This window comes from Mastigoproctus giganteus, chromosome 6 (assembly GCF_048544385.1).
Source record: "Mastigoproctus giganteus isolate SK-2022 chromosome 6, ASM4854438v1, whole genome shotgun sequence".
NCBI classification, from domain to species: Eukaryota; Metazoa; Arthropoda; class Arachnida; order Uropygi; family Thelyphonidae; genus Mastigoproctus; species Mastigoproctus giganteus.
In genome coordinates this window covers 128,186,843-128,199,583 of record NC_143580.1, presented here as the reverse complement: position 1 = coordinate 128,199,583, position 12,741 = coordinate 128,186,843, and the positions used below count along the sequence as shown (strand labels likewise).

General features: G+C 40.1%; 1 protein-coding gene across 2 annotated transcripts in view; it reads right to left on the bottom strand.

The window, feature by feature from the left end:
- Window positions 1–460: 460 nt before the first annotated feature.
- Window positions 461–12,741, bottom strand: part of LOC150084570 (ubiquitin ligase substrate adapter ZNRD2-like) — a 114,263-nt gene continuing 101,982 nt past the window's right edge. Inside the window, exons 4-5 of one of the 2 annotated variants that reach the window (XM_090375332.1) lie at window positions 9,873–9,953; window positions 461–581 (exon numbers count right to left, since the gene is read on the bottom strand). In XM_090375332.1, coding sequence (XP_090231458.1) covers window positions 538–581; window positions 9,873–9,953 — 125 coding nt within the window. In that variant the 3' untranslated portion in view covers window positions 461–537. Of the gene's footprint in view, window positions 582–9,360; window positions 9,954–12,741 lie in introns of those variants that run through there. The other variant, XM_090375331.1, reaches the window with a different exon arrangement.

Genomic DNA, 12,741 nt, shown 5'->3' with positions numbered 1-12,741 from the left:
AGCATAGAATTCTTAAGGAGAGATCTTGTATAACTGAATACCATGACAGTAACAAAGGGACTGGATGAAAAAAATAATTGATATCCAAGAAAGTTTTAGATACTGTTGTATATAAAAGCCCACTGTAAAAATTGGAGCAGTGTGGCATTTGTCACTACTACTTATAATAGCAATAATAAAAACAAGCATTAAGTGTTCAGATTTTTAACTTTATAGATCACTGCTATCATCCAAAATATTGAAGAAATCAGACAGCTCCTAAAAGTAGTGGGAAAGGGTGTCTGACCAGACTCTTTAATGCTATTCTTTCTATAACGAGTTTACTGTCCAAGTATATTTTTATTTTAATGAACCATCACAAAATTTATTAACTAAATCCTATCAAGCTTAATATTACTCTTAGCTGACAGTTATAAAGCAGCAAGAATATTTTGAGACACAATACTCGACTTTATTTTTTTTGGTTGATTAGTGGGTTTAAAATTTTATGAAGTACTGGAAGCTGAGGTCAAAATTCACCAGTCAGTGGTTGTCAGGCTATACGTGTACCTGCTTGTATCTCCCAAGTTGATCATTTACTGCTAAAAAAAAAAAAAAAAAAAAAAATTATTCCACTGCTACTGCCAGTTTAACTTGTACAAGGTGTCTCAAAAATATTGGTACAAACGTTTAGGGGAGGTAGGTAACATCTAAAGGAATGTGAATTGCATAGGAACCATCTGTAAGTCTGTAGATGGCCCTGTTCATCAGTTTGCGAGAGGGAAAATTTCTGGTTTACTAATTCAAGCAGTAGTCGCTGCACGAAGAGCATGCATCGATATACGAACTGTGAGCTGGCAGACATGCACCTAGCGTATGGATTAGCAGAGGGCAATAGATGAGCCGCTCAACAAATTTATGGAGAACACTTCCCAGACATGTATTGGACCACCGTTTGTTTGCGCCTGTGCATCAAAATTTGTGCGATTATGGGTCATTTAGAGGTAACAGGAGTAGTGCAAGCAACCACGTTCATGCAAACTCTTGCCATGGAAGAAAGTGTTGAATGCTGTCCAGAATAATCCTACTACCATCACGTGCTGTTGCCTCTGCCTTAGGAGTGTCTCGTTGCAGTGTGTGTACGAGTATCTCTGTGGTCGCGGAATGTATGATTTTTGTTCAGTGTGATCGCTACAGCTTCAGCAGTAGAGAGCCCACTGGCATAGCCACTGATTTGAGTACATCTCAAAAGTCCAAAAATTTTAATATATTATACTTCAAACTGCTTGTGGTAAGGTTATTTTGTATGGAAAATGTAATACTACTGACAGAATTAACTTATACTTAGTTTTCTTTGTCTACATTCGTTTCCCGCCAAAATTGGAAAATCGCGATTTCTGATTTTTAGTGGGCCTACACTGGAAATAATTACCTCAAACCACTAATTAAAACGTCAGAAATTGACTTATTTATACGAAAGTGAATTTAATGCAGAAATTATGGCTGAAAAATCAAATAATGACAAAATTCTGGTCAATGACTTAAAAGACTCCTCTGAAAATGAAGCTAGAGTGCTCGGGGAGAAAGCCCCTGTTAATGAGGAAAATGGTAATGAACTGGATGGCTGGCCTCCTCAGTATTAAGAAGAGCAGGAAAGGAAAAAATCAAGAAACTATAGAAATTCCAGAGATGCAACAAAAGACAGAACTAAAACTAGACTACTTAACAAATTTGACTGACCCTATCAAACAGGCAAAGGAAACCAGAGTGTATCTAGAAGAATATATGCACAAGCAAACTAGCAGGATTACTTCTGCAATTAGGCTGCAAATAGTGAACTGTTGGTCACTGCTTAAGCAGCGCCTGATTGAATTAAACACAGAGAACCAAGTGTTAAAATCAAAATTAGAGGTTACAACTGAGGAGAAGAACAACTACAAAACAATGAACACATTAACCTATGTGCAAAGGTTAAGGGCAAACAGGGCATAACTAAAGCAAAACAAATAGCTACTAAGCAACATTATTATTCTGAAAGGAAAAAGTGACTACTCATAAAACCAGTGAGGCACTTGTGGTAACGAAGCTGAGGCCTCATCTGAGAGAAATAAAGATAAACATGTGGAAAATCAGGAATAATGGAGTCCTGATTGAGGTAGCAAGCAAAGAAGATATAAGTAAATTAGAAAACCATCCCGAAATGGGAAAAACTGGGCTTGCTCCCTGAAAAACCAAAAGGGAAAAACCCTAATATTATAATCTTTGATGTACCTGTGTCAGTAATAGAAAAAGAATTCATGATGGATATCTACTTCAAAAACTTTAACAATGAAATGACAATAGATGAATTTGCTGCTGAAAAGAGCAACAAAAGGAATGGACAACTCAACATAATTGCAGAAATTACACCAAAAATTTGGAAGGTATTGCAGGGACAACAGAGAATCATGCTGGCTGGACCAGTCATAGATTGAGAGAACACTTCCCTATCCAAAGTTGCTTTAACTGCCATAAATATGGTCACATTGCCAGAGACTGCAGTAAGAAAGAACCTGTTTGTGGTAACTGGCCATGATTACAAAAATAAGTCTCAGAAGCCAAAATGTGCTACTTGCAAGGCAGCATGGTTGACTGACTATACACATGTATCAGGGATGATAAATGCCCCAGTTATAAAAAAAATGGCAAAACATATACAATCTAGGGCCAGATTGAAAACATAAATGTGACTAGGGCTCTAAATCTTGTCCAATTGAATGCTCAAAGAGCAAGAGCTATTGTAGATCAGATCAAACTCAAATTGGAAGAAAATAATATAGATATCTTGGTACTCCTACACACATATGGGTAGGGTTCAGGGATACCCAAGAGGCTATAAAATAACAGAATACACCTCAGGTGTCCCTTCTACAGCAATAGTAGTTAAAAATACTGACCTTGCACTCACAAAGGTGGGTCATCTCTGCTCCCCAGTGGGAGTGTGTGCCCATATCATCAGTGCTGTAGGACAGTTTTACATTATTTCACTATATTCCAGACCAGGTGAAGATATAAATCCAACTATTGAATACCTACCTCTCACCCCCGGTGGTTCCCACTGCCAGCTAACATATCCCACCCCCGGAGCAGGATGGGCAGCTTAACCTTCATACCGGATTCGACACTCCTTGGAAATGACACCAATGAAGACATTCTGCGGCTTTGCTGCCAACGGCGATCTGAACTGGGTACTCTAACCTGGTTCCCTTTAAAACCCCATCCCCAGGCAGGGGAGGGAGGAGATGGATCTCTGTCTCCTCTCTTCCATGCCTACCCCCCCCCCCTCCACACACACTTTGCCTGGTGGGACTCGTCTCCACTGACCTCTTTGGGGATGCCTGCTCTATCGTCCCTATTCTTCTATCTGTTTTCCCCCAAGTCTTCAGTCTCCCTCCCTCTCTCACTAAATCAACCGAGTACACCCTTAACAATGCCACCAAATTCTAATCAACGTCTAAATTCTACCGGTTTCCTGTAAATCTCTAAGACAACTAACACTATTAGCTAGCATATACCCTCACATGTCTAAATTTAATAACATCAAAATTTTGCCCGACCTATTTAGCCTTTAACATATCTCTTTAGCATTTAACCCCAACCAGCGATCCCATTAAGCATTAATGTCAAACGCAAAAAAAAAATTTTTTTTTTTTTAATAGGTCCAAGCCACTGAAATCCCAGGAAACTAGGTGGCAGGACCTGCCAGAGCAATTTGTTGTGATACTGGATCCACCCGGCTAGCCTCCACATGGCAGGGTATGGGAATGTCGGGCCCCACTAGGGAACTGGCGGCCAATAAGCCGGATAAACAATGGGCACAACATATCACACTGCACAGACACGGCCCACACACTTTCAAGTCTCTGGCTTCACAGTGTACTGTCCTCGATACAGCGAAACACGCGGAGATGGGAAAAATCCCGGGTGCCGTCCAACATGAACATACCTTGTACAGCGTGTCTGGCACAACAATTGATTCACCCCTTTCATCTCCAGAGGATTCAGTCACTGCTCCCCCAAGATCATCCTGCACGTGTGGCTTTTGCGTAGTGGTTTCTCCAAGAAAGTGTTCCAAGACTTGAATTTTCCAGCCTATGTTTTGCTCATGGATGAGGCCTATTCAATCAGCACAATACTTGTGTGGGCTCACGACAACCCACACGGTGTGCGCCCCTATGCGGCACATTGCTTCTCAATAAATGTGTGGGCAGGTATGGTCGGTGACTGCTCAGCCCATACCTGTTTCCACCCCACATGAACTCCGCTAAATATCAGATCTTTCTTGAACAAGTTCTAGCAGGGTTACTTGACGATGATCCAGCAAATGTGAGATGCAACATTTGGTTTCAACGTAAGGGGGGCGCCTGCCCATTATGGAAGTTGTGTTCGTGACCATTGGAACAGGCATTTTGGGCGTCGATGGATTGGCTGTGGTGAACCTGTTGCCTGGTCCCCAACGCCTTGATTTCTTCCTGGGGGGGGGGGGGGGGGGGGGGGGGGGGCTCAAATCTATTGTGTATGAATTGCCTGTGAAGACAGAAATGGATATTGTGGCGAGACTTGTCTGCGCTGCTGCTACTGTCAAAGAAACTCCAGGTGTGTTCGACTGTGTCCGCCAATCCATGCTGCGTCAGTGTCACACATGCATCGTGTCTTATGGTGGAACCTTCAAGCATCTGTTGTAACATCATGAAATGTATCTCGTACCCCAATGTTAATATTACTCTCTTGTGTCATTTCTGCTTCTTGTGCCTCTGCTACTACTTCCCTGTGATGTTTCCGGTTATGGGTTCCTATGTGATTCACATCCATTAGATGTTACCTACCTCTCCTAAACATTTGTACCAATATTTTTGAGACACCCCGTATAATTGAAAGTAATGAATTTGGAAAATGCAATTATAACTTGCATGTCTAACACAATGAGTTACAAACTCAGAAAACACACTATTATGTATTCACGTTATTTATACATGCTGATACAACAAAAATGGCAAGCTTTAATGTACTCAGTGAAGGACATCTCGGTGATTGTTACACACTCATACTGTACTCCAAATGAAATTAACAAAATAATTACCATACATCTTGCATGTACACAGAATGATCAGTGAATTATGACTACCTAACTAATATTGTGTTGGACCACTATTCACATGGATAACAGTCTGCTATTCATTTAGGTATTGACAGTATTCTGGAGGCTTTCACAGTGTTGGAATACATGATAGTTGCACATCCATATGCCTCACTTCCCATTCCAAAAAATTTCACAGGTGTTCAATTGGATTGATGTCAGGCTATTGTGGAGGCCAATCAAGATGGGTGATATTTTCAGTGTTTCTCGAATCATTCATACACAGTGCAGGTTCGATGGCATGGAACATCATCATCTTGGAAGATCCCAGTTCAGTCCAGGGGGAAAATGCAACATGGAAGGTGTGTACCACGATTTCCTAAGAGCTACCAGTAAACCTCACAATTGAAACCTTGGTCCATTTGCACCAGGAGTTTCAGTTCTTGCCAACAAAAACATATCTAACATTAAGCAAAACACTGCCACCTGCCTGGATAGTGGGCAGGCACCATGGACTCGTGTTTCCAGTCCTACAGTGGCGCCACAGCATTCAACGGTGAGGAGAAGTTGTATGCTGTAGAAATCCCCATCCGAGTGTAATTGGGGATCATCATTTGAGATATTTTTTTCTTGCACCCCAACTGTATTATGGCCTGCCATGCTGCACGCTGCACCCTTTGCTGACCATGAAAATCCAACTTTTATAATCCTTTGAGGTCTGTCAGCAGGAGAAAGTAGCAGATCCCATAGCTATATACTTTATCACTTTGGCTTTGCATGACCAAATGCAAATTACCACTGTCCAGTGTAGGATGCCTTTGGCTTCTTATACTGCAAGCTATGCAGCATAGTCCATTATGGATGAGGTGGTCATAATTCAGTGATCAGTAAATTCAGTGATCAGTAAATGTCAAGCTTTAAAACACCCAAAAAATTGTCTAAAAATTTTAAGGTTTACTTATGTCCCCGAGTATTCAATTCTAAGCTTAGGATTATAAAGGCATGAAATTATATATAGTTTGCACTTTATTACATATTATTTATGCAAATATACAAAGGGTACTAGGAAAGTTTTGCAATATGACGCAATGATGAATCACAGGAAGCTGCTTGTTGCTGCATGTTGAGACATGTTCATACGTGCATAGTAGCCACCGCGCCAAGTCGATGGGCTCAGTTATTCATTAGTAGTGAGAGTGTAAAGTGCTTGCGATGGCATCGTGGTCACGAAATGAGATAAGGACAGTTTTACGGTATAATTTCGTGCGTGGTTTAACCATAGACCAGTGCTTAGAAGAAATGACTCTTGCACTAGATGATGATTGTCCACATCGTACAACGATATTCAGGTCGTATAGAGAATTCCAAAGGGGAAATTTCACTCTGGAGGATGCTGAGAGGCCGGGAAGGCCAAGAATGTCAGTTACAATGGAAAACGTTACTGCTGTGAGGAAAATGCTTGACGAAAACAGCGAGTGACCTACCAACAGATAGAGGATACTTTGGGCCTAAATGCACCAGCAATTCGTTCGATTCTGCAAGATCATTTGCACGTGAAGAAACTTTGTTCTCTCTGGGTGCCGCATCAATTGACTGAAGAGCAGATGACACGACGTGTGACTTCGTGCCGGGAGATGTTAAAAAAGTTTGATAAGGGACAATCTCGGTATGTGAACAACATCGTGACAGGTGACGAGACTTGGCTGTACTATTACGATCTGCCGACCAAGGCTCAAAACAAAGTTTGGGTCTTTGATGATGACGACATACCCGTAAGTGTCAGAAAATCCCGATCTGTAAAGAAGAAAATGATAGCTGTATTTTTCAAATCGAGTGGAATTGTGGAATGTGTCGTTTTGGACACGCAGAAGACAGTCACAGCTAAGTGGTATACTGAACAATGCCTGCCTAAAGTCATTGGATCTATGAAGAACCTGCGGCCAAAGTCAAGGATGGACACCTGGTACTTCCATCACGAAAATGCTCCAGCTCACCGCGCCAAAGCCTGCACCGAATATTTGACCACGACAGGACTGAAACTTCTCGAGCACCCTCCCTACAGTCCAGACCTTGCTCCCTGCGACTTTGCACTGTTCCCGCATGGGAAAATGAAGCTAAAAGGGAGGCAGTTTTCCAGTGATGAGGACCTTCTACGGGCTTGGGACAATGAGTGTGCTTTACTCCCTAGTGAAACTTGGCAGAACTGGTTTAAAGATTGGCTTCGGAGGATGGAGAGGTGTATTGAATGTAGAGGAAATTACTTTGAAAAAATTAAATAAACAAAGTTGTATTGCAAAACTTTCCTAGTACCCTTTGTATACTGTTGCTCACATTTTAAAACTCAATGTGTTAATCTTACTGTATTGTACAGTATTAAACAGACAAGGAGTTGCTAGATTACCTAAAAAGATACCTGGTGTTTCACAAAGGAGTATTGTATATGTGCTTACTGCCTTTTAACGGTTTATTATGCAGTGTAAGAAATATCACTATGCACTCTTTCAAAAAGATAAAATTAATTTGAATTAAAGTGCAGTGGCTCAAAATCAAGATTGTAAAACACCAGGTGAGATGCAAAAAAGATAAACTGCCAAGAGAGTCAACTTATGTGGTGAATATATGATTAAACACAAATTTTCAAAGGCACAAAAATAGACATCAACTCATACCCCATGTATATACAGTAGACTGATATCTATGGTACAGGAAAAAGACTAATAAGATATAAGGACTGGTATGAAAATAATGCCTCCTAATTTTTTGCTTTCAAATGTAGTGGCATAGATCATTTCACGTGTCACTAATGACCAGTTTGATACTGATGACATTTTTATTTATTTCGTATGATGTGAGCAATACACGAAAGAACCAGTTTTTTCCCCTGCTTCCTTCGTGTATCGTGGCCGTGAAATCCAAGCCCGCGACCTTTGGGCTGGCAGGCAGGCACTTAACCCACCTGGCTAGCCCGGTCTGCACTGATGACATTGTTACTGACACACTAGTGACCAGTGTGATCAGTATCATGAGTGCAGCACACAGATAATTCAAAATCGTGGATTTTACAGTTATACGTATCAAACAAAGAGTGATGAATGATTTTCTTACCAAGGTAGAAGTTACGCCTGTCAAAATCCATATGTGCCTCAAATATGTTTATGGTGACAATACTGTAGAAGAGTACAGTTAAGCATTGGATAAGACACTTTAAGAGTGAGGGGAAAGTGACATTGTTGACAAGCCCTAAAGCGGCCGATCAGTGACAACCAACACTAGCTAGCTAGATCAAAGAGGATCACAACATGCAAATCGTGCAATGCAGTAAGTATAGATAAAGCTGCTGTGATACCATGGCTACAAGGTGCACAGTGGGTCCCACAAATGCTGACACATGACCACAAAGTAGCTCGGGAAGTCATCTGTACGGAACTTCTCCAGCTCTTTGAAAGGGTGAAGAAGTTTTTCTTTCAAGCATAGTCACAGGTGACAAAACCTGGGTCCAATATTATGACCCTGAAATGGGGACAGTCGGAGTGCACCATCAAATTCACCTTGCAAAGAAGTTCAAAAGACAGCCTTCTGTTGGTAGTCATGGAGACAGTGTTTTGAGACAAAGATGGGTCTTGTTTGTGGACTTCTTGGAGCATTGCACCACAATAAACTCAGATCAATATGTGGAAAAGTTGAAAGCCCAGATCCATAGAGTTTGACCAGACAAAAACCCTTAATGAGGTTATTCTTCTCCATGACAAAGCCCAACCCCAAACCATCTGCGCATGGAGGCCATTGCAAAACTGGGATGCACTGCCCAGACCTTGCACTTTCCAACTATCACCTCTTTGGCTCGTTGAAGGATGCACTCTGTGGAGCCAATTTTGCAGAAGACGACAACCAGCTCAAGCACAGTGTTTGCAAAGTCCTCTAGAGAAAGAGTAAGGACTTTTACAGGATTAGAATACAGTGTCTGACTCAGAGATGGCAGAAGTACATAGAAAATGGTGACTTTATGGAAAAATAAGTGTTTATTCATGATTGAGGATTAATTGATATAAAAAGTCATAGTTGTATTTCTGGGGGGGGGGGGGGGAATAAGGGGCATTACTTTTGTACAACTCCTCAGTCGTAAGACTGAAAAGATCAGGCACACATGCAGAAGACTAATTAATTTACTATTTATTTTAAATTTCTGAACTCACTATGGAATTCTTTTTTTAAGTCTGATAGGGAAAAGGTTACTGATCCTTTTGCTTCTTGTAATATAAAAATTGTAAAACTAATTTTGTTAATTTCACAGTGGGTTTCTACTCAATTTAAAAAAAAAGTACAGATAGCAAAACACTGCTTTCTGGGCTGTACTTTTACTATGGTTATTAATATGAAAATATATAAAATTCAATTTGCCGAAATGCTTAACAATGATGCACATATGCTTTTATATATATATATATTTTTTTTAATTACACCACCGTCTTATGTGACAAACTGTTCTGGGCATGCCTTAATGACTCAAGTGTTTCAGCACACGTTTTTAATAAGGCACATAACTTTATAACATAATCAACATCCTGAGACACTTGTAACTGTTTGGCTGCCCACATCATTTTTTCCTTAATAGCATCAGAAGAGACAACAAAATGAGAATCACAAAAATCATCAGAATGTGCACTATTACTACAAAAAGCCAATCCCAATGCTTGAGAAGCAGTGGTGGGAATACTAGATGCAGCAAGATTCTGCTTTCCCTGTGAATGTGTTGTAGAAGACACTCTTGAAGACATACCTCGATGTGCAAGTTCATTTCCTTCCTGTATATTATACTGTGCTTCTTCTACTTGTCTTCTGGCAGCAGCATCACTCACAGCTAATGAAAAGTAAAGTTAATATTTTTAATTTAATTTTCTGATCACTTAATACTTTTACATAAAAACTAATTTTAATAACGTAATTATTAATTACCTCTGAACCACAGGACTTCCATCCTTTTGTGCATTTTTGTGGCGGCAGCAGTTTATACTGCTAAACATGTTAATCCAGACACATCAAAGCGTACATGGCAAATCACCACTGCACATAGTATTTTGTGCAATGTTGCTCTGAAGTTTTTTATTCATCACATATGAAACATTTTGAAACTCACACCTTACAAATATCTGATGATGATTACTGCATTACAGATGGTAACATAGTGGTAGCACTTTGTTATGGCACAAATCTCATTGGCTGAGTGAGCTATTATCTGTAAAGAAGCATAAAAGCTCTACAACCAATAAAATTCAGCTTTCATTATGATAACGTAAAACTTATCTGAAGAGGTACAGGCAGTTTCCAATTTATGTTTTGAATTACAGTTTTTAAATTTAAAAACTTGTTTTTTCTCTCTCATAGTATTCTAAGGAATAAAAACAACACCAGGGCCTTGCTTGGTTTGACAATAATACTAATTTTCATACTAATACAATCTCTTTGCTGCAACTCACAAATCAAAGGGATGATGTCAACATTAAAAATGTATTATCTTCAGCACCATCAAGGCAGACGGCAAGTACCAGCCAACAATTTGGTAGGTGTGACGAGGATACAATAGTAGGAAATGAAAACAATCTGAGGGTATTTGTGCAGTCTGATATGAAGTTCTCTGAGCAGTGCAGACAGGCTGCCAGGGCAGCTCATGGGGTTTTGTCAATGATATACATGAATTTTGCTAGCAGGGATAAGGTGATTATCCCATTGTAAGACAATGCTTGGGCCACATCTAGAATGCTACATACAAGTCTGGAGTCCTCATTTTAAGAAGGATGTGGAGCTGTTGGAATGGGTACAAAGAAGGGCAACAAGATTGGTGGGGAAAACAATTTCCGAAAAGCTTCTGATTTACTATTGCACATAAAAGAATACTGAATAAATTGAAGCAGTGTAAGGGAAAGTTACTGCAATGGAAAAAGGGATGGTTGAGTGGCAGAAAGTTACTATCAATGGGCATTGCTCTTTTGGAAAAATGTTATTAGTGGAATCCATAGGATTCAATTTCTCACATTGATTATGGCAAATCAGGCTTAATGTCTGTTTGCAGCTGATATGAAAGTTGGCATTGTTTTATCGACATATACAGGAATTTTATAACATAAAGATATAAAGGAGCAATTATAACTTTGTATAAGGCAGTGTTTAGGCCACATCTCGAATAATCCATTCAATTCTGGAGACCTCATTTTATGAAGGATATGGATCTGTAGGATTGGCTGCAGAGAAGAGCATATGGCAATATGATTAGTGAGAGTAACAAAAAGGGTGCTCTTACTAAGAAATGCTTCAGTTATGCAAACTGCAGCATTAGGAGATTGGGCACATGCGAGGAGATCTGATTCTGATGTTTGAGTCTTTGAATGAAATGAATAAGCTCCCTGCTGATGGAATCCTTGCTTTTGCTGAGAATTTATGTGAGGGGCATAAATTCAAATTGAGGAAGGATGATTTCAGGACAGATGTGTGTAAGTTTGCCTTCGGCTAACAGGGTCTTTACAGAATCGCTTCTCGTCTGCTTCTCTAGAAACTAGATGTCCACAATTAATGTTTATTATTATTTTTTTAATCTGCAAGTGGTTATTACTGATTTCAGTTTGCCACAGATGGGACCAGTGATTGCTACATGTTTTAATAATGGGTTTGTAGCCAGTGTGATGCACTTTCAGGTAAACAGGAATGTCCAATGTGAGGATGTTTAGCAGCGTTATCTGCTCATCATTACCTGGGATGCTGATATGACCAGTGATACAGCAGAAGGTGCTGGATCACTGGTTGATTGGATGCTTGATAGTGACAATCTATATTGGATCTGTTTCAGGATGGAATCACAGGGAGAAAAAGTGGACTGAATGGCAGTGATTGCACTTAAGGAATACGTATATAGAGGGTGTTTAAAAAGTGATGGTCAATAATTTAATGGTGAACTGTACAGACTACAATACGCAAAAAAAGCCTAGTAAACATGGGTCCTTAAGTGAATTGTTTTCGAGATATTGCACATTTCTAGTTGTGATCCACCACTGACTTGTTTGTTTAGGTTAGATTATGTTCATTTTCTCCCTTTCCCCCCTCTCTCAATGCTCTGAGACGTATCAGGCATACTAGTACTTGTCAAAGGATAGTCAACATGGAAAGAGGTTACAGCAACGAAGAGTATGTGGACATAAACTTCATGTATGGTAAAGCCAACGGCATTGTACTTGAGGCTGCACGTTTGTACCAAGAAGCATTTCCTTGCCAAAGACAGCCCAACAGCTTTACATTCATCAGGGTACATCAACGCCTTAGAGAACATGGGCACTTTGCACATGGAGTATGAGCAGGTAGGCCCAGAAGAATAACACCTGATGTTGAGGAAAGGGCATTAGAAAGAACAGAACAAAATCCAGGAATTTCAACAAGGTGGGTTGCTCTGCAAGAGTGTATACTGAATCACAGCAGTGTGTGGCAAATTTTTCATTGCCAATTACTATACCCCTACCATATCCAGCATGTACAAGGTCTCAGCAATACAGACTACCATCCCAGAGTGAACTTCTGCCAGTGGACGCAACAACAGTGCATCCTGAACCCCCCAATTTTTAAACAACATTTTGTTCACTGACAAATCTGGGTTTACTCATGAT